At 48.9% G+C, this 22658-nt stretch overlaps 1 protein-coding gene across 2 annotated transcripts; it reads left to right on the top strand.

Annotated features, from left to right (window-relative positions):
• The first annotated feature begins 2512 nt into the window (after window positions 1–2512).
• On the top strand, window positions 2513–20934 carry LOC310841955 (uncharacterized protein). 2 transcript variants are annotated; one of them, XM_083733728.1, is made up of 8 exons: window positions 2513–2661; window positions 12849–12934; window positions 14195–14222; window positions 16014–16055; window positions 17033–17060; window positions 18668–18698; window positions 19267–19345; window positions 20308–20934. In XM_083733728.1, exons 1-8 carry the CDS (start codon window positions 2518–2520, stop codon window positions 20800–20802), a joined length of 933 nt encoding a protein of 310 aa, XP_083589854.1. In that variant the 5' UTR covers window positions 2513–2517; the 3' UTR covers window positions 20803–20934. The 2 variants fall into 2 exon arrangements, with proteins under 2 accessions (XP_083589854.1, XP_083589853.1); XM_083733727.1 differs by lacking the exon at window positions 2513–2661 and adding an exon at window positions 6896–7116.
• Window positions 20935–22658: the final 1724 nt, after the last annotated feature.

Genomic DNA, 22658 nt, shown 5'->3' with positions numbered 1-22658 from the left:
TGATATTGCTGAGAAAACGGGGAAAGATGCTGTTCTCTCCCGTGTGCTCACTTGGGTGGGGAGGGGGTGGCCTGGTGGTCCGCATGAAGACAAATTCAGGCCTTATGCGACAAGGCAGCATGAGTTATCCATGCATAAGGGTTGTCTCCTGTGGGGAGATAGGGTGATCATCCCAGCACCACTGAGAAACAGGGTTCTTGAGACACTTCACATGGGACACCCAGGAATGGTCAGGATGAAGTCGCTAGCCCGATGTTATGTGTGGTGGCCTGGAATGGACCAGAACATAGAACAATGGATACGAACATGCAAGGCATGCCAAGAGGTGCGGCCAGAAGTGGCCAGAGCACCAGTTCACTGGTGGGAGCAGTCCAGATCTCCCTGGAGCCGGCTGCACTTAGATTTTGCTTGGCCATTCCAGGGGAAGGTCTTTTTGGTTATCGTCGATGCATATTCCAAATGGTTAGAAGTGGCGATGGTCCCTAGCATGGCATCAGCTGCCGTAATCAAGGTGTTGAGGCAGCTGTTTGCAACCCACGGGTTACCTGAGACCATTGTATCAGATAATGGGGCAGCTTTTGTATCCCAAGAATTCAGGGCATTCTTGGCTGATAACTTCATAAGAGGGGTCACATCCGCGCCCTTTCACCCATCCTCCAATGGGCAGGCGGAGCGCATGGTAAGAACAGCCAAAGAATCCATTGCGCGCTTAATGGAGGGTAACTGGTCAGCTCGCATCGCGCAAATGTTATTTTTGCAGCATGCGACGCCGTGTACTGCGACGGGCAAGTCGCCAGCTGAGCTGCTCTTGGGTAGAAGATTGGTAACGGTGTTGGATTATGTCCACCCGGATAAAATGCCAAACCGTAATTCAAGAGCAAACCCCCAGGCTGAGACTGACACAACAAGGTATTTCGCCCCTGAAGATCTGGTCTGGGTGAGGAACTATTCACGAGGTTCGCGGTGGGTGGCTGGTGTGGTCACCCGGGCTAGTGGACCTGTGTCCTATTATGTGACCTTGGAAAATGGGCAAGTTTGGAAGAGACATATAGATCAGCTGAGGCGCCGGGCGCTCAGCAGGGAGGAGTCTGATAATTCATCCCTGGCTAACGACGCAGAGCTGCAAGACCAGAGTGAAAATGGCCCAGAGGTGCAGTCACCAGGGGCCTCAGCAAATGATGACGAGGTACAGGTAGGGGACCCTGAGATGTCTGGGACTCCTTCTGTTCCTGACGAAACCCCTATAGCAGCCCCCCTACCACAGGTGACACCCAATCCAGAACCGGCAACACCTGTTGTCAGGAGATCGAGTAGAAGTTGTAGGACCCCACAGTACCTGAGAGATTACGTCTGCTGTGCTCACTAGGGGGGGAGGGGTGTTGTGTATTGAGTCAAAGGATTTTATATCTGTATTATTATTGTCTGTATTGCATTAGGGTAAAGTAACTGCCTTTTGGTTCCAGAGGGTACAGCTACTATTGGTTCATTTAAGCTGCTGTATTTGGATCCTCTGTCTTATTGGTTGCCTCCAAAAGGCAGGACTGTGATTGCCTGATATTGTTCCCTCCAAAATGTATCCTTTCTAGTTTGTTCCCTGTCCCTATAAATGTAGCTCTCCCCTCCTCAGTCTTCGGTCTTGTTGCTTTAATAAAGAAGTGTTACTAGAGAACTGTCTCCAGCATATTATGTCAAGAGAGCTGAAATCACAAACCCCACGTCACAACAGGTCCAAACTTCAATTTCTAAAACTCCTGGTAGAGGACAAGGATCTAGAGATCACCCTAAAGGTGGCCAAATTCTGTGCGGCTGCCATAAAACTTAGGGAACAAGCTGTACTACCAAAACGATTAGGGTTTTAAATGACAATTTTAGGTTATATTTTAGTGTTCAAGATTTAATATACATATATTAACTGTATTGTCTCTGCTATACCCAATTGCAATTCAATGTATTCCTGTTGTGTTTTAAGATTTTCCTGATATTGTAAGTGAGCCAGAAGTAGTCTGTGACCGTAATAATAAAATTCATTCATTCAACCCAGCTGGGAATCTGAGTAGAGTCTCCTTTCCAACTTTGCCGTTGTTGTTGATAACAACAACAATAATATAAATAGTAATAAAAAAGTATTTATCTACTTGCACTTTGATATGCTTTCGAACTGCTAGGTTGGCAGGAGCAGGGACCGAGCAACGGGAGCTCACCCCGTCGCGGGGATTCGAACCCTGTGAGGTAGGTTAGGCTGCTTGAAGGTCACACCCCATGCATTTCAGAACCGAGTGCGGAACAGTGTTAGTAGCTCGGCTCCTGCAAAACTATCTCATTTCTAGCAGCGATCATCGTAATGTTTTGGAAGCACTGGGGACGCAGCGCATGCAATTGCAAAGTCAAACTTGGGGATCGGGTGAAGGAAGAGCAGCTTTCCCCCTCAAGGCAGATTTGCAAAATCCTCGCTGACTTTTGCACAGAGGTTGCTAAGCCGTTTCCCCTCCAGCCTCTCCTTATGATGCGCTTTGTGTGATGTCACGCAGAGTTGGAACAGGTTGCCGGGCGCACCTTCAGATGCCACATCACTCGAGTCTTTGGACAAGGGACGGCTTCATGGCTTTTTTTCTGGCCAATCTGGAGGCCTCTCGGCCAGATCTGGACCAGAAGACACCTCTGGTAGACACCCCCCTTTCTTTCTGTCTTTCCTCCTTTTCCCATCCCCTACGGAGCCAGTACTCGGCTCCACACTTAGATCAGCCCAGGCAATATATATATATCTGTGACGCAGGTGGCACTGTGGTCTAAACCACTGAGCCTCTTGGGCTCGCTGATCAGAAGGTCAGTGGTTCGAATCCCCGCAATGGAGTGAGCTCCTTTTGCTCTGTCCCAGCTCCTGCCAACCTAGCAGTTTGAAAGACACCAGCACAAGTAGATAAATAGGTACCGCTGTGTCGGGAAGGTAAATGGCGTTTCCCTGCGCTCTGGCTTCTGTCATAGTGTCCCATTGCACCAGAAGCGGTTTAGTCCTGCTGGCCACATGACCCGGAAAGCTGGCTCCCTTGGCCTGAAAGCGAGATGAGCACCGCAACCCCATAGTCGCCTTTGGCTGGACTTAACCATCCAGGGGTCCTTTACCTTTACTTACATTCAATCAATCAATCCATCTATCCGTTGCCTCTGAGCAATAGACCTCTTATTTCATAGCGAATAAGTAATGTTCAAAAAGTAAAGACAAAAAAATTGGTCTTTAAAAAAATTGGACAGTTTATGGAGGCAGAGACACACTTCAACAATTTCATTGATTTAATTAATTAATTAAGGCAATATGTTGTTGTTTTCCTCATAATGTGTTTTATATTTGACTTCCTTTAATAATGCTTTATTACTTAAAGTTGCAAGATAATGTTGGGCTTTATTTCGTTTTTGGAGCCCAGTTCCAAGCCTGCGTAGGATAAAACGATTCTTTCTCCCGTAAGCCTGCTCATTTCTTGTCCGACAAGGACCCAGCTCAGACCCTGTTGCACCCCTGATGCTGCCATTGGAAGCACAAGAGAGCCTGGTCCCTTTCCAAGGTCACCTTTGCACCCATCATGGACCTGTCGGGATCTCCGCTCTTCCAAGCTGATAAAGCTCATCTTCCTCTGGCCGAGTCCTTCGGAATCGCCTCTGACGTAATTAACGACCTGAGCCTTTGATGAGAATCAAAGCAGCACGCGGAAGTGATGAGATTTATGCCTACATTGCAAAGTTTTATCTTCTAAGCTACGCAGACAGAAAAGAAACCATCCTCTCTCTGTGAAAGCAGAGAGCAACTGAACCAAACAAAGGAACAGGAACCCAGTAACGTCACATCTGTCTCCCGTGAGATTTCCAACAGTCTGGAATCCCAGGAATGTAAACAGAGTCCTGTGACTTCAAAAGCACTGCACATTGGCAAACAGAAACTAACAGGAACTGCCTGCCTCCCCCCAAGTCCCTCCACTGACTCACCTGCTTACCTGGCTTCCAGCGGCAGCCAAAGTCTTCCTCCTTTCTCGCCCTCTGAGAAGCCAGTCCTCCTGTGGAAAACCACGTTCCTGGGATCTGCGTTTGCAGCCCGTGCAATTGGCCAGGTGGGCAGGAAAGAGCAGGGAGGAGGGACCTACCTACCTGTGTGGTTTTGAGCACTGATGGAGCAGCGAGGAGAAGGGGGCAGGAGGGATCAGTGGGTGGGAAACATGTGAAGATGGAGAGAGAGATAAATACATGCAAACACAAGTGTGCCTGAGAAGGTGTATTCAGCTTCTGAAGAAAGGGGCCTTTGTGAGTCCCCAGCCATACAGGAGTTTCCTTGTGCCTGGCGACTTTGCAAAAGGAGGTGTTCGGGTACAGGACACATGGGCCGAAAGGAAATGTAAAGGAGAAAGAAGGAAATGAGCAGGAGAGGGAGAAGGGAAGAAGAAGTTCATGCTATTCTAGGCTGCATCAGCAGAAGTCAAGGGAAGTCTTAGTCCCCCTCTATCCTGCCTTGGTGGGACGTGGATGGGACTGTGGGTTAAACCACAGGGCCTAGGACTTGCCGATCAGAAAGTAGGCGGTTTGAATCCCCGCGACGGGGTGAGCTCCCGTTGCTCGGTCCCGGCTCCTGCCAACCTAGCAGTTCGAAAGCACGTCAAAGTGCAAGTAGATAAATAGGTACCACACTAGCGGGAAGGTAAACGGTGTTTCCGTGCGCTGCTCTGGTTCGCCAGAAGCGGCTTAGTCATGCTGTCCACATGACCCGGAAGCTGTACACCGCTCCCTCGGCCAGTAAAGTAAGATGAGCACTGCAACCCCAGAGTCGGCCACGAATGGAGCTAATGGTCAGGGGTCCCTTTACCTTTACCTCTAAACTGCCTTGGTCAGACCCTCACCTGGAATACTGTGTCCAATTCTGGGCACCACAATTAAGAAGGATGTTGCGCTCTTCGATCCCAGCCTTACCATTGAGAGGCTGGGGTCCGTCTCATGCCGTCCTCCCTGAGCGACTTCGCAAAGCTGGGATCTGATCAGATCCCAGCCTCACAAAGATGCACGGGGCTGGCTTGGGGAGGGTGGTGTGAGCCACCCCTGCCCCCCCCCAGTGCACCTGGGGCAATCACCCCTGCTGCAGCTCCCATGTCACACCGCTGCTCCCAGTGGCTGACCAGATGCCTCTTCTGGGAAACCCGTGAGCAGAATTTGAACATGAAATAAATAATAATAATAATAATAATAATAATAATAATAATAATAATAATAATTTATTTATACCCCGCCCATCCGACTAGGTTTCCCCAGCCACTCTGGGCAGCTTCCAACCAAATATTAAAATTCAGTAATGCATCAAACATTAAAAGCTTCTGTAAACAGGGCTGCCTTCAGATGTCTTCTAAAAGTCTGGTAGTTGTTGTTCTCTTTGACATCTGGTGGGAGGGCGTTCCACAGGGCGGGCGCCACCACCGAGAAGGCCCTCTGCCTGGTTCCCCATAACTTGGCTTTTCGCAGGGAGGGAACCGCCAGAAGGCCCTCGGAGCTGAATCCGTGTCCGGGCAGAACGATGGGGGTGGAGACGCTCCTTCAGATATACTGGACCGAGGCTCTTTAGGGCTTTCAAGGTCAACACCAACACTTTGAATTGTGCTTGGAAACGTACTGGGAGCCAATGTAGGTCTTTCAAGACCGGTGTCATGTGGTCTCGGCGGCCGCTCCCAGTCCCCAGTCTAGCTGCCACATTCTGGATTAGTTGTAGTTTCTGAGTCACCTTCAAAGGTAGCCCCACGTAAAGTGCATTGCAGTAGTCCAAGCGGGAGATAACCAGAGCATGCACCACTTCTGGCGAGACAGTCTGCAGGCAGGTGGGCTCCCATCCTGCGTACCAGATGGAGCTGGTTAGACAGCTGCCCTGGATACAGAATTGACCTGTGCCTCCATGGACAGCTGTGAGTCCAAAATGACTCTCAGGCTACGCAGCTGCTCCTTCAGGGGCACAGTTGCCCCATTGAGGACCAGGGAGTCCTCCACACCAGCCCACCTCCTGTCCCCCCAAAACAGTAGCTCTGTCTTGTCAGGATTGTACCTCAATCTGTTAGCCGCCATCCATCCTCCAACTGCCTCCAGAAGCTGTAAGATTACTCTTGCAGTTTCCAGCAAGTGGTATGCAAAAGCACGGCTGCTCCCGAGTGCGGAGGCAGAACACAACCATCCTTGACGCTGGTCTGTGACCGTATTAATAAATTCATTCATTCATTCATTCGCAACCATCCTGGCTGGTCGCCATTGATAGCTCTCTGCTCCTCCATGAATTTGCCCAACCTTCTTGGCCCTTGGTCTCCTCCATGCCTTGCAGAGCTTCTGAAGCTCTTTGTTTTAGTAACTCGATAATAATAATAATAATAATAATAATAATAATAATAATAATAATTTATTATTTATACACCGCCCATCTGACTGGGCTTCCCCAGCCACTCTGGGCGGCTTCCAAAAAAATATTAAAATACTGTAATACATCAAACATTAAAAGCTTCCCTAAACAGGGCTGCCTTCAGATGTCTCCTAAATGTCTGACAGTTGTTCTTCTCTTTGACATCTGCTTGGAGGACCTTCCACAGGGAGGGTGCCACTACCGAGAAGGCCCTCTGCCTGGTTCCCTGTAACTTGGCTTCTCGCAATGAGGGAACCGCCAGAAGGCCCTCAGAGCTGGACCTCCGTGTCGATGGGGGTTGAGACGCTCCTTCAGGTATACTGGACCGAGGCCATTTAGGGCTTTAAAGGTCAGCACCAACACTTTGAATTGTGCTCGGAAACGTACTGGGAATCAAATCAAATGGAGATAATGGCGCTCGCTTTGGTCTCCAGTCCTGCCCTCCCCATCCATGGAACCTTGGGGCCTCAGTTATCCCTGCGAGGTTGCCAGGGAGACGAACTGCCACCTGGACCCTGCTCTGGAAGCGAAGATGCCCCGTGCCAATGAACCCTTACAGGAGCTATGAGGACTTCTCCCGCGTTCCCTCGGCCTCCCGGCGGCGGCGTTCCCTGCGTCACTGTAGCTCCCAGCCCTGCTTCGTCTCCTGCACTTTCTACACGCCCATCTGCTTGCCCTTTTTGCACGATGAAATGAAATTCAGCCCCAAGGCGAGTTTAAGGGGCGGGGGAGGCCGGGAGGGGGGGCACCTGGAACGCTGCTTTCATAACCGCCGCTGGAATGTCTGGAGAACTCGGTTTTAATGTCTCCCGTGGTTCTGCATGAATTTTTGGATATGCATTTTTTAGCAGGTGGAATCTGCCCTGGGGGCCGTCTTGAGGGCTGAAAGGCAGGCTGTACATTTTATTTATTTTACTTTTATTTAATAAATGCATAAGACAGGGTGGGGGTGGGGGTAGAGAAAATGTCTCTTCCATCACACCGGTCTGTCCTTCGGTGCTGACCCTCTTCTGCAGACAGCATTCTGCAAGTAACATTTTTAGAAGTCTCCGAAAAATGACAAAGGAAGGCAAATCATAAAATCATAGAATTGTAGAGTTGGAAAGGACTCCAAGGGTCATCCAGTCCAGCCCCCTTAAATGCAGGAATCTCAGCTAAAGCATCCATGGCAGATGGCCATCCTACCTCAGCTTAAAAATCTCCAAGGAAGGAGATTTAATCTCCTTAATCTTCTCTAAACACACACTGGAAACTACAACTAATCCAGAATGCGGCAGCTAGACTGGGGATCGGGAGCAGCCGCCAAGACCACATAACACTGGTCTTGAAAAACCTGCACTGGCTCCCAGTATGTTTCCAGGCACAATTCAAAGTGTTGGTGCTGACCTTGAAAGCCCTAAACAGCCTCAAAGGCCCAGTAGACCTGAAGGAGCGTCTCCACCCCCATCGTTCAGCCCAGACACTGAGATCCAGTGCCGAGGGCCTTTTGGCAGTTCCCTCATTGCGAGAAGCAAGGTTACAGGGAACCAGGCAGAGGGCCTTCTCGGTGGTGACACCCACCCTGTGGAATGCCCTCCCACTAGTTGTCAAAGAGAAAAACAACTACCTGACTTTTAGAAGACATCTGAAGACAGCCCTGTTTAGGGAAGTTTTTAATGTGTGACATTTTGATGTATTTTTAATCTTTGTTGGAAGCTGCCCAGAGTGACTGGGGAAACCCAGCCAGATGGGTAGGGTACAAATAATAAGTTGTTGTTGTTGTTGTTGTTGTACAGATCTTCCAACCATTCCTAGTAGAACTTGTTCACCACCAGACTCCACACCATACTGGTCTACCTTGGACACATTTTCTGAAAGCATAGGTGCTATCCTTTAGCAATGAGACTCTGATGGACCCCATACTGAACAGATGTTCTAGGTGTGAGTGAAGTTTCTCAGACACTTAGGGACAGTTATTGTGGACATTGTGAAAGATACGTGTTGTTCTAGGAGTGATGGAGATTGCTCCACCAAACAGACTGAAGATATACTCTCTTCTCATGGGCCCATGAAAGTTCCTCATGGGTTGAGTGGCTTGTGTGCTCTTGTTGGTGGTGCTGGTTTTTTTTTTGCTTAGCTCTGCACTTATTGCCCAGGTCCAAAAATGAGAGCTTGTACCCCTTTGTAGCCTCTGCTCTTGCACCAATCCTACTTGAACTCAGAACTGGGAGAGCCACAAAAGTTATAGAATCATAGAGTTGGAAGAGACCACAAGGGCCATTGAGTCCAACCCCCTGCCAAGCAGGAAACACCATCAGAGCACTCCTGACATATGGTTGTCAAGCCTCTGCTTAAAGACCTCCAAAGAAGGAGACTCCACCACACTCCTTGGCAGCAAATTCCACTGTCAAACAGCTCTTAGTGTCAGGAAGTTCTTCCTAATGTTTAGGTGGAATCTTCTTTCTTGTAGTTTGGATCCATTGCTCCGTGTCCGCTTCTCTGGAGCAGCAGAAAACAACCTTTCTCCTTCCTCTATGTGACATCCTTTTATATATTTGAACATGGCTATCATATCACCCCTTAAACTCCTCTTCTCCAGGCTAGTTATCTCCATGGAGAATCAGCACCTTCCTCCTGAGATGTGAAGGCATCATCCCAAGAGTGAGGTTGCATGTCATAATGTTTGTGGAAACAAACATCTCTCCGTCTCTCCTCTGGGACACACTAAAAGACTATTTAAGAGGATTTATCATTTGCTACGCAGCATGTTGGAAGAGGAGGAGGAGGAGGAACTCAGGGTGGGAAAACCGGTCACCCTAGAAACCAAATAAACCCCAGGCTCCGTAATAATAACATCTGCCGGAATCAAGGCTCCGGTTAAGAAAAGATAGGAGGCTAAAAAATTGCTCTCTGATCATCTCCAATTTCCCCTTGCCCTGAATTAGAGCAAACATCTTGGGAGTTAAGAAGGAAAGTCTTAGCTTTTTCCTCTTAGAGCATGCAATGTAAGTCTCTTTCTGCTGCTAGGGACAGGAAGGCTATTCTTCACATAACTCAGAAAGCAATCAATGAGCAACTGGGGTTTTCAGAATAATAATGGTTCTTATTTGGCATTATAGAAGGCAAAGCCGAGTCCACAGAGGTGATCTCTGCTTTCTTACAACCAATATATCTTCCCCAAATATGCAGGAGATTGGAGGCCGTTATAGTCTTCTGAAAGAGAAGAGGTCAGAAGTGAAAAGGGAACTGCAAAGGCCCTTGCTGCGGTGGGGAATGATTCAGATCTCTCAGTGAATCATGTCACCATTCTAAAACAAAGCAGAAGAAATAGGGGAAGAAAACCCTGTTCCGTGTATGAAGCCTCGGTTATGGGGTTCTTCAGGCTCAGAGAGGACATCTCATGGAAGGGACCCTGAGGGTCATCTAGTCCAGTGTTTCCCAACCTTTTTTGGGCAAAGGCACACTTGTTTCATGAAAAAAATCTCGAGGCACACCACCATTAGAAAATGTTTAAAAAATTAACTCTGTGCCTATATTGACTATATGCCGCTTGGGGCGGCAGCCTGTTGCCCGAAGCACAGGGAGCCCTACGGAGGGCTCCCCGTGCTTCCAGCGAGTGTCTGCAACCCTGCGCGCCCGGCAGGAGCTCCTGCCAGGCGCGCAAGGCTTGGGGCGGCAGCTTGTTGCCCGAAGCACAGGGAGCCCTACGGAGGGCTCCCCGTGCTTCGGGCGAGTGTCTGCAACCCTGCGCGCCCGGCAGGAGCTCCTGCCAGGCGGCAAGGCTTGGGGCGGCAGCCTGTTGCCCGAAGCACAGGGAGCCCTACGGAGGGCTCCCCGTGCTTCGGGCGAGTGTCTGCAAGCCTTGCGCGCCCGGCAGGAGCTCCTGCCAGGCGCGCAAGGCTTGGGGCGGCAGCCTGTTGCCCGAAGCACAGGGAGCCCTACGGAGGGCTCCCTGTGCTTCGGGCGAGTGTCTGCAACCCTGCGCGCCAGGCAGGAGCTCCTGCCAGGCGCGCAAGGCTTGGGGCGGCAGCCTGTTGCCCGAAGCACAGGGAGCCCTACGGAGGGCTGCCCGTGCTTCGGGCGAGTGTCTGCAAGTCTTGCGCGCCCGGCAGGAGCTCCCGTCGGGCGCGCGAGGCTTGGGGCGGCAGCCTGTTGCTCTAAGCACATGGAGCCCGCCTCCCTCCCACGGCACACCAGGCAAAGTCTCGCGGCACACTAGTGTGCCGCGGAACACCGGTTGGGAAACACTGATCTAGTCAACTACCAAACTTTTAGAAGACATCTGAAGGCAGCCGTGTTTAGGGAAGCTTTTATTGTTTGGTGTATTGTTGTTTAGTCATTTAGTCGTTTCCAACTCTTCGTGACCCCCTGGACCAGAGCACGCCTAGCACTCCTGTCTTCCACTGCCTCCTGCAGTTTGGTCAAACTCATGCTGTTAGCTTCGAGAACACTCTCCAGTTCTGTTCTGGCCTGTGAATAAACAAGAGCTGTTTGAAGAATCGCTGTGTCGTCTGATATGTTCACCCACAACTTAACACTGGCGACGAGGATGGGATTGATGGACATCAGAGCACAGCTACCCTCTGAGCTGAGCTGAATCACTGAGCTGAAACACTGAGCAAAATCACAGAACAGAACCAATTTAGAGCTGACCATTCTGGCTAGAGCACTGTGTTCCATCCATCACCCTCCACATTGGCATCAGAACCATGGCTTCACTTGTGCCTCTACCGCCGTTTGCCCCAGCCTCTGAATCATGGGACACCTACCTCGCTCAGTTCGACTGCTACCTCCAAGCAAATGAGCTGACAAGAGGGTCTGTAGAGCATAAGCGGGGCCTCTTCCTCAGCCTTTGTGGCCCCGACAGAATATATATTCGAACATACGTCACCGGGAATTTTTCTATCAGACTTTTGCTGCCTTCGCTTCCCCACAATCCACACCTATGCACTGAAAGGACATTCAGGACATGCCTAAAGCGCATGGCTGCTTCTGAGTGGCAGACTTGTGAAAAAAGAACAGAGGTAGGCCGCCTCGGTGGTGAAACTTGCCATCATTTGCAGGATCATGCCAATTGCGACATGTTTCAATGGGAACAAATGTCCTAGCTGAGCGGCTCGAATGGTTATCAGATGAAATCAATCCTGTCCATTTATGATTATTCTTAGTGCTTATGGTTTTATTAAAACGTTTTGCATTGGTTTTTTTGGTTTTTTGTTTTTTTTACAGTGGTGCCTCGCAAGACGAAATTAATCCGTTCCGTGAGGCTCTTCGTATAGCGGTTTTTTCGTCTTGCGAAGCAAGCCCATTGACAGCTTAGCGGATTAGCGCTACAGCTGTCAAGCGGCTTCCAGCAATCAGCTGTTAAGCGGCTTATCAGCGGAACAGCTGATAAGCGGCTTAGCGGCTTAAGAAAAGGGCGAAAAAAGCGAAAAAAACCCGCGGGAGGATGCAAGATTTTTTTTGTCTTGCGAAGCAACCCCATAGGGGAATTCGTTTTGCAAAGCGCCTCCAAAACGGAAAACCCTTTCGTCTAGCGGGTTTTTCGTCTTGCGAGGCGTTCGTCTTGCGGGGCACCACTGTAATTCAAAATTATAACAAGACATATTATCCAAAAACATATCATCCTTGTCCTTCCTCCCATTTTCCCTCCCTCCCCCCCCCACAACCCACCCACCCCCACCCCCACCCCGACTTCCCTCAGTTCCAGTCTTTGGTTTCTCTAAGAATGCTGTTTTCTGCATGTTACAAAGTTGTATAGCTCCTCAAACTATTTAGCTGATTATTATCAATAAAAAGTTTGTGAATGTTTATTCAAAACCTGCCAAGGAGTCCAGTTCGCTTTGTTGCATCTTCAGATACTTTGTAAAGGGTTCCCATTCATCTTTAAAGTCACAATTATCCTTGTCTTGTAGCTTATGTGTCAGTTTTGCCAGTCCATCAATTTTTCTTGCCATGATTCTTTAGTTGGGGTTTCTTCAGTCTTCCATCCTTGTGCTACCAGAACTCTCGCGGTCGTTGTCGCATACATGAAGATGTTTTTCAACTTTTTTGGCAGGTCTTTCCCTACAATCCCCAACAAAAATGCCTTGGGTTTTTTAACAAATGTTAAATGGAACATTTTCTTCAACGTTTTGCATTGTTTTTAGTCTTCTGTACCTTTTGTCCTGTTCGTTGCCCCGAGAGGGTTGCGCTTTTTCAGGTAGGCCTGTAGAAGGCATCTGACAAACGGGAAGAAATTGTGGCGATGGCAACTTTTGAAGAAATTGTGGCGATGTGCATCTTTTCCACAAGGGAGAGCAGCACGCCCCACACAGGGGCCTCACTCTGCATTGCCAACAGACGCAATTTCCTCTTTGTCACCTGTGATGGAGGAAAACATGGGTGGAAAAGCACCGTTTTATTGGGGGAGCTGAACTAGAGATGACCCTCTTTAACGTCTGCTACCTCTTTTGTTCCTTAGAATATGGAGAGGAGGTCGAAACCAGAGGTGGACCATATCAGCAAAGAGCATGAGAGCTTTAGCGAGAGTGAAAAGAGCTCAGAGAGGTGAGTTTCTTGGTAAGTGGAGAAGACCCACAGGGCAGATTTCATTTGTCAAGTGCGGCCGTTCTAGGTCAAGACACTTGGTCTGTGGTTTATGTGTCTTTGACAGACATATCCTACCATTTTTTCCTATACAATGGTACCTCGGGATGTGAACGGGATCCATTCCAGAGCCCCATTTGCATCCTGAACAGAACTTAAGACATGACTGCGTGTCTGCGCATGTGCGGGTTGTGTTTCGCCGCTTCCACGCGTGCATGTGACGTCATTTTGACCATCTGCGCATATGCGAGCGGCAAATCCCGGAAGTAACGCAATCCGTTACTTATGGGTCTCCACGGAGCGCAACCTGAAAATACTTATCTGGAAGCGTATTTATCCCAATGTATGACTGTACTCAAAAGTTTAGAGCTAGAAACTGCTCAGTTCTTGTCAGCTTTGCTGGCAGGAAAGGGAGTTTCCTCCTCCACCCCAGTAGCTTCCTATAAAAAGTAATGAGCCTTTGCCAGGTTTGTAGTCCTTCTTATTTACAACATCATATTGAGGGGAGCATCAGGCCACCCTCCCCACAGATGGCAGTCGCTCACTCTGAGTCCCCTCCCCTTCCTCAGCAAGAAGCTGAGGCCACCTGTCCCTCCACTTCTGTTGTTCCTGGACCATTTCAGTCCTCTGAGTTCTGGGGGAGGGAGGGACTTCCCTGCCACGCTGGACTGAAAAATCTCTGTAAGGCTCCCTCCCTCCTGGTTGCCTAGCTACTATCTCAAACTGTCCAGCTCTTTCCCCCTGACTGAGCAGCCTCTGAATCTGCTGGTCTCTCTGCTTCTAGGAACATGGGGGGGGGGTGAATCCTCCCCTCTGTCAGAGATTGCCCTGTCTGTGCCTGCATTCTTTCATCTTCAGAGTCAGACCAGTCTCTGGCATCTGCTTCAGACCAGACCCTGACCTGTAGCATTTCTGACCAATTTCAGCAAAAACGTACCTCCTTACCATACTTCTGGGTTTCCCCAGACATTCTTGCCAATCGCCTATTTTCAAGCCCCAAATCCCGGATGTGTCCAGGAAAACAATAACAATAACAATACATTTATTGTTCCTGTGCAGCTGATCATTAGGTGCACATTATTAGCAATGGGCCAGGAATTGCTTCTGAGGGAAAAGATCACAGCCATGGGAGCCTCGGAAGGGGTGAAGGAGGAGGTGGGTGGAACAGGGTTTGTGATTATCCCGTGGCCTTTTTTAAAAAGCTGAAATGTTCTTTTGCAGGGTGAGAGCGATGAAAATGGAAAGCATGGTAAGCAGCGATTTCGCTTATGGTAACAACTTTAGGGTGCAATCCTGCAGTCTCATCCAGCTCCCTCTGGCTCAGCTAGCCCAATATTTTTATTTCGTATTTGCATTTTTATGAATTGCACTGTGTGTAGTTGGGGTTCCCCACCCCCCCATGATAAGTTTTCACTTATTTAATTGATAGATTGATTGCATCTATGTCCCCAGCTGCACATGTTTCTCTCTCTTCCTCATTTAACCTCACAAAAACCCTGAGAGGTAGGCTAGGCCGAAAGGCAAATGGCCCCCAAAGTCACCCATTGAGTTTCATAGCCAAGTGGGGATTTGAACCCTGCTCTCCCAGGTCCTGGTCCAGCATCCTAACCACTGTGCTCCCCTGGTTCTCTTTAAAAGAACGTTCTATAAAGGAGACCTTTCATTAGCAAGCAACTGCCAAGTTCAGATACAATTACTATTACTAGTCGTAAGGATGATATACTGTGTCCAGCAATAGCTCCTCGTGGTCTCAGGCCTTTTCCAGCTGTGCTGTCCAATAGATCCCATTAACTGGAGATGCCCAGGGCCAGGACTGAACCTGGGACCTCTTAGAATCACAGAATTGCAGAGTTGTCGAGTTGAAAGGGACCCTGAGTCGGAATTCCAGCCACATGCAAGGCAGGAATCGCGACTAGTTCTTCTAGTGCAATCACACAAGGTGTGACTGGGAAGTTTGGTGAATGATCACAGAAATCAGACAGCGATAAATATTTGAACATACAATCGGCATTGGAAACCCACAAAATGCTCACAGTTGTGTATGGCGATGAAGCTGTCACTCAAAAGACAGCGTACGAGTGGTTTAAGCGTTTCTATGAAGGGCAGCAAACCATCGAAGATGACCCTCAGTCTGGCAGACCGCCGAGGAACAGAACGGTGGCAAATGTCGGCAGAGTTCATGAGTTATTGATGTGGGATCGGCATTTCTTCATTTGAACGATGGCGGAAGAATTGCATATTCCGCATGAAATTGTTCCTGAGGTTACTGAGTCGTCCCACTGTTATGTACTGAGTTGAATAGGATCCAAAATGCAGCAGTCTGATTGGTCCTAGAACAATAGGATTTGGAATGCAGCAGTCTGATTGGTCCACAGGAGCCACCCAATCCAACTCCAGGTGGAAGTGAATCTGCAACCTGATTGGCCTACAGGTGAATCCCAGAATTAGCCAATCACGTGGGGCCCATTGTGTAAATAATGTATATAAAGCAGATATTCTGGAGGAACTTCCATTCCTCCTCACCACTATGAGCTGAATAAAGAGCAGGAAATCCACTCTCAACTCCAATAATATTTCACCCACCCTCCATATTCTCCTGATCTGGCCCCACCAGATTTCATTCTTTTTCTGAAACTGAATTCTGCACTGAAAGGGCACAGATTTCCCAACATTTCACACGTCCAAGCTGCTGTGATGAGGGAACTGAAAGCAGTACGAAAAGAGGACTTCTCCAGAAGTTTCTAACAGTTCTGCAACCGTTGTCAACGGTGCATTGGATCAGTGGAAGGCTGCTTTGAAGGCCTGTAAGACATGTATGTTCGAATATTTCTCACTGTCCGATTTCTGGGACCATTCACCGAACTTTCCGGTCACACCTTGGAGAATCATAGCGTTGGAATGGATGCCTCTGGGAAAACAGAGTGTGGAGGCTTCTCACATGCAAGGAAGTTGCGCAGCAACCCTGAGCAACCCAAATGATGAATGTGGGAATACGAAAGCCTTGGGTGACCCTCTTTGTCTCTTCTCTATTGTCTTTCAGCTGAAGAAGGTGCTAGCTGAAAACCAGCAGTTGAAAAGTGCTGTAAGTTCACTATTGTGTGTGTATGTGTGTGTGTGTGTGTGTGTTTTGCCTTGGGTCTTCCCCTGGGGCTCACAAAGCCTCTGAGCATTCTCATCCATTAACAACAACAGCAACAACAATTTATTATTTATGTCCCGCCCATCTGGCTGGGTTTCCCCAGCCACTCTGGGCAGCTCCCAACAGAATATTAAAAACATGACAAAATATTAAAAATACAATAAAACATCAGACATTAACAACTTCCCCGTACAGGGCTGCCTTCAGATGTCTTCTAAAAGTCTGGACGGCTCCCAATCGAGTGTTAAAACAATACAGCATTCAATATTAAAAACTTCTCTAAACAGGGCTGCCTTCAGATGTCTTTTAAAGATAAGACAGCTGCTTATTTCCTTGACATCTGATGGGAGGGTATTCCATAGGGCAGGCACCACCATCAAGAAGGCCCTCTGCCTGGTTCCCTGTAACTTGGCATCTCGCAATGAGGGAACCGCCAGAAGGCCCTCAGAGCTGGACCTCAGTGTCCAGGTAGAATGATGGGGGTGGAGACACTCCTTCAGGTATACTGGACTGAGGCCGTTTAGGGCTTTCAAGGTCAGCACCAACACTTTGAATTGTGCTCTGAAATGTACTGGGAGCCAATGTAGGTCTTTCAAGACCGGTGTTATGTGGTCTCGGCGGCCGGCCCCAGTCCCCAGTCTAGCTGCCGCATTCTGGATTAATTGCAGTTTCCGGGTCACCTTCAAAGGTAGCCCCATGTAGAGCGCATTGCAGTAGTCCAAGCGGGAGATAACCAGAGCATGCAGCACTCTGGGATCCCTAAATGCCATCTAGCCCAACCTTCTGCAGTGCAGGGATCACAAGTAGAGAATCCCTGGCAGATGGACTTCCATCCTCTGCTTAAAAACCTCCAAGGAAGGAGAGCCCTTCCAAGGGAGTGAAACCACATGGGACTTAATGGAATGGATTCTCTTTTGCAGGTTAACTTCCTGAAGCAGCAGAACAAAGGTAGGATCTCTCTCTCTCTCTCTCTCTCTCTCTCTCTCTCTCTCTCTCTCTCTCCGCCCGCCTGGCATGCAGAAGTCCCAGCTCCAATCCTCAGTGGTATCTCCAGGTGCAGCAGGGATACGAATCCCTGTCTGGCACCCTGGAGAGTGGTGCTGCCAGTCAGAGTGGACAATACTGGCCTCACCCAGTAGAATGAGGGTCATTTCTGAAACTTATTAGTTGTTGTTGCAAAAGTAGCATACAACAATAAAGGAATAACACATGCATTGAAACCAGTGCAAGGCAAAACACAGGAAAATTGAAAACACGTTCATTTGTGTGTGTGTGTAATTTTTATTAAATTTTCTGTTTTGCAATTTAAAATATTCATTTAAACCTAAAAATGTCAGTCACTTCCTTTCCATGGTTCATTCTGCATACATCAATCCCTGCATACTTTACAGAAACGAAACCGTTCAGTATGCCGTTATCACATCCATCAAAACTTGTTCACACTGTTGAATTTGTCTTAATGCTGCCAACGATTTGAAGTATGCACAATTCTCCCCCATATATTCAAAATAAACTTTTCCCAATCTTCTTTATGTTATTCTTTGCTTCCTTTTAAAAATATGAATGTGCGTTCGCATGTGAACGAAAATGCGTTCATATTTTTTTTTAAAGGAAGCAAAGGCAGCTTCCTAGGTTACTACTTTTCATTCCCAGGACAATTGACCAGCATTGTTTTCTAAATATTTTGGATAGAATTTTATTGCAGCAAATGCACACACCCACACACCAATATTTACAGCCTCTTTCGGTCTGCAATTAAACGCTTTATTTATCACATTCATATACTTCCTTTTCTTCCAAGGAGCTCAGGGGAGTGAGCATAAGTTCTCCAACTCTGATTTTATCCTCACGACAACCCTGTGAGGTAGGTTAGGCTGAAGGACTATGACTGGTCAAAGGGTCATGCCCAGTGAGCATGGCTGAGAGGGGATTCGAACCCTGTTCTCTCCCGGGTCCTAGTCCTACAGTCTAACCACGACACCGTGCTTGTGCAATCCACTAAGGCAAGGGTGTACCTGTCGCGAATTCTCCATGGCGCTTTAGCAGAAATGCTCAGAGTTCCAAGTTCTTCAGTGCAGTGCAGTATATTTATTGTGAGCTATATATATACAAAAGGGATGCGGGTGGCACTGTGGGTTACACCACAGAGCCTAGGGCTTACCGATCAGAAGGTCGGCGGTTCGAATCCCCGCAACGGGGTGAGCTCCCGTTGCTCGGTCCCTGCTCCTGCCAACCTAGCAGTTCAAAAGCACGTCAAAGTAGATAAATAGGTACCACTCCGGCAGGAAGGTAAATGGCGTTTCCATGTGCTGCTCTGGTTTGCCAGAGGTGGCTTAGTCATGCTGGCCACATGACCCGGAAGCTGTACGCCGGCTCCCTCGGCCAGTAAAGTGAGATGAGCGCTGCAACCCCAGTCGGCCACAACTGGACCTAATGGTCAGGGGTCCCTTTACCTTTAATAATAAGAATAACAATAGCAACTCTGTTGTGTATATTGAATGACGAGGGGGAAGGAAGCTGCGAGTTTTGACCGATGGACCCATTTTCTATTCCAGAAAAAGATTGCAATGCAGAAGACTGCAAGAGGTCAGTGCAATCGCATGTCCGGCGGGGGATCGCCAGGTCCTTGTGGAATAATGGACGATATTTATAGAGAATCATAGAGCTGTGGCATTCGAAGGAACAACCCTGAGAGTCACCTAGTCCAGCTCCCTGCAGCGCAGGAATGCCTGTGAAAGGATTCCTGAAACATGGCCATCCGAATTCTGCCAAGGAACGAGAGACCAAAACCTTCTCAAAGGGTCTTTCCCACTCTTGAATGGCTTAGCCTCAGAAAGATCTCTCTGAGCTTTAGTCAGAATCTCATTTCCTGCAATTTGGATCTGTTGGTTCGGGTCCCAACATTCTGGAGTAGCAGAAAACCACTCTTGCTCCATCTTCCATTTGACAGCCCTTCAGATATTTGAAGTTGGCGCTCATATCCCCTCTCTGCCTCCTCAGGCTAAATATACCCAGCTCACTCAACCATTCCCCATAAATCTTGGTTTCCAGGCACCTTCACCATCCCCTGCTCATTTTCTAGCTTATCGATAGCCTTTTTTAAGTGGGCTGCCCAGAACCGGACACAGTCTTCTTTCTCCACTCCTTTCTCCAGGGCTAAAGAAAAACTTATGACTGAAATTGGGTCTCTCTTGACCGAAATTGCCTTCCTGAATGAAGTTCGGGAGCAGCTGGTGAGTTTCATGGATCAGGGTATTCCCCGTCCCCTCCATTTGTGGCTCAAGTCTCCAGATCCCACTATGAGTAGCTGAAGATTAAACCCCCTTGAACCAAATGTGTTGGTGGGAACAGGATCACTTCCAATTTAACTGAGGTAAAGTGTGCCTAAAACTGCATATCTTCATGAAAATACGATCCAAGCGCCCGGAATATGAGGGGAAATAGCCTTGCAAAAATGTGAAATAAGGTGAAATAAGGATGAAGATTATTAGGGATTATTAGGGATTATTATTCTTAAATCAAAATGATAGTACCCCTAAACATTTTTTTAAGGAAAAAGCACTGATAATTATAATTATAATAACTGTGTATGCCACCTTGAGCTCCTTTTTGGAAAATAAATAAATACATAAAAAATGGAAGAAAGCAGGTTAATCTCCATTTAGCGTTTTCCAAACCTCCGCAGCAGCTTACCGGTGCGTATTTCTCCCTACGTTACAAATTTCGCAAAGCAATTTCCCCTGATGCAAGATGTCCGCGTGCGTCATTCTCTCTTGCAGTCCGCATGCCTCCCTCCGGTCCGAACATCTTGGTGTGCGTCTCTTTAGAGAAGCACGTCGCAAAATCCGCATTTCGAAAGGGGTGGCGTTCCGCGTTCCGGTTGCGGTTGCGGTGCTTGCTGTCCTCTGAGCCGCTTGCTCTCCTGCTTGTATTCCAGGAGAGCCAGTGTGGTGCAGTGGTTAAGAGCAGTGGACTCGTAATCTGGTGAACTGGGTTCGCTTCCCCGCTCCTCCACATGCAGCTGCTGGGTGACCTTGGGCTAGTCCCATTTCTCTGACGTCTCTCAGCCCCACTCACCTCACAGAGTGTTTGTTGTGGGGGAGGAAGGGAAAGCAGAATGTGAGCCGCTTTGAGACTCCTTTGGGTAGTGATAAAGCGGGATATCAAATCCAAACTCCTCCTCTTCTTCTTCCAGAGGTACAAGGACCCCGAGTCCAGGAAGGAGACGACAAAAGCCCTCACCGAGACCATCCAGGCCAAGCTGGAGGTGGCTCACGCGAAGATTGAGGCTGCTGAGGCCAAGAAGGAGACGCTGGAGGCCAAGCGGAAGGCAGAAGAGGCCCAGGAGACGGCGGAGGCGGCCCAGGCCAGGGAGGACAACCTCCTCTCCTACGTCTCCAAGATCGCCACCCTCGCGTACCAACAGGCTGCCGAGGCGGAGTATGACTGCACCCAGGCCCGCAAAGCCATGGCGGTGGCGGAGGCCATCCAGGTGGCCACCCTGGCCGAAGGCAAAGGCCGCCGGACCCACAAGCACCACCCCCACCACCAGGGCAAGCACCACCGAGGCCACCATGACCACCGGGGCCACCACAGCCACCACAGGGGCCACCACGACCACCAGAGCCACCACGAGACCCAGAGCGACCTGCCCCACTCGGAGCCCGAGACCCTGAGCAGCACCCGATAAGGAGGAGGACGGGAGGAAGGAAGGAAGTGAACGAAGGCAGGAGCATGGCTGGGCGGGAGGAGAGAGAGAGAGGACTGGCGTTGTAGAGCGTCAATAGCGGGAGCACTGTGCAGAATTAAAATTTATGTTTGAGCCGCTGACTCCTTACTCATTTTGTAGAATCGTGGCATCATAAAGTTGGAAGGAACCCACCTGGTTATCTGTTCTTATTGTAGTTTCTATTTCAAGGGTTGCCAGGTTTCAAGAAGTGAAAATCCGGACCATTGCTATCAACTTTTTCCTTTTCTTGCGAGGAATCCTATTCGGAAGAAGGGAATTTCCCTTAAAGAAAGGGAAGCATTGACAGCTATGATCCGGGCACAAAAGTTGGCAAAGTTGTTGAGCTTTGGCAGTAAACTTTGGGTAAAGCTTTTGGCTTCTTTGAGGGAAATCTGCCAAATAATCAACACTTCTGATAAGGCCGCCATATGCCCAGGTTTCCTCAGACATTTTAACTGGTTTTCGAATTTTCCGCTGGGATGTTCTTTTTGACACGCAAATCCCCACATTTTCCCCTGACCAGGACACAAGGCAGGTAACAGACAAAAATTAAAATGACTTAAAACGTAAGGGAGATAAATAAAACAATTAATCATTAATAGAATTACAACTGCACACACACACACAATGTCAGGGACTGGCACCGGGGGCAGTGGGGCTGGAGTCTGACCCACGAGAGGTGGGCAGCGATTTGTGGGGAGTTGTACCAGCCAGGAGGCAAGAGTCGGAGACAGTAGAAGCTTCGGAGATGGAGGGTGGAGCGCAGGAGAGGTCAGAAGAAGAGGAGGTAGTGGCAGGCCATGCAAGTGAAGAGCCAGGGGCTTCCCTACCCTCCTGCATCACTGCCTCCCAGAACCAGGAGGGGACTAAAAATGGAGGAGCAGAGGATGTTTCCCCGCAGGCACTGCGTGAACGGAGCCAGCCAGGGGAAGATACATAAATCAGTGGAGGCGAGAGTGGTCCCCAGTTGCTGCATCTGTTCCATAGAGGACGAACCTGGGAATAGCTCCCTGGGCACAAGATTGGGGTGCATATCCAGAGCTATAGAAGCGACTGAATAAATAAATAAAAAGTCCAGTAGCACCTTAGAGACCAATTAGGTTTGTTCTGGGTATAAACTTTTGTGTGCATGCACACTTCTCCATTCCGGAGCCCCGTTCGCATCCTGAAGCGAACGTAAGACACGTCTGAGTGTCTGTGCGGGTTGCATTTCGCCGCTTCCGCACATGCGTGTGACGTCATTTTGAGCGTCTGCGCATGCGCAAGTGGCAAAACCCGGAAGTAACACGCTCCATTACTTTCAGGTCGCCGCGGAGTGCAACCCGAAAATATTTAAGCTGAAGTGTATTCATCCCGAGGTATGACTGTAATATATATAATAAAGGGACCCCTGCCCATTAGGTCCAGTCATGGCCGACTCTGGGGTTGCGGCGCTCATCTTGCTTTATTGGCCAAGGGAGCCGTCGTACAGCTTCCGGGTCGTGTGACCAGCATGACTAAGCCGCTTCTGGCGAACCAGAGCAGCGCACGGAAACGCTGTTTACCTTCCCGCCAGAGTGGTACCTATTTATCTACTTGCACTTTGACGAGCATTTGAACTGCTAGGTTGGCAGGAGCAGGGACTGAGCAACGGGAGCTCACCCCTTTGGGGGGATTCGAACCACCAACCTTCTGATCGGCAAGCCCTAGGCTCTGTGATTTAACCCACAGCGCCACCCATGTCCCTTATACAATATATATATATGTGTGCAAATAAAACCACATGTCCTTAAGCCATTATCTCCACTGACCTTCATTCCAAGGAAACTGAACCGGGA

The sequence above is a fragment of the Podarcis gaigeae genome (genome assembly GCF_964106915.1).
Source record: "Podarcis gaigeae genome assembly, chromosome: 3".
NCBI lineage: Eukaryota > Metazoa > Chordata > Lepidosauria > Squamata > Lacertidae > Podarcis > Podarcis gaigeae.
This window is presented reverse-complemented; position numbering and strand designations above follow the sequence as displayed.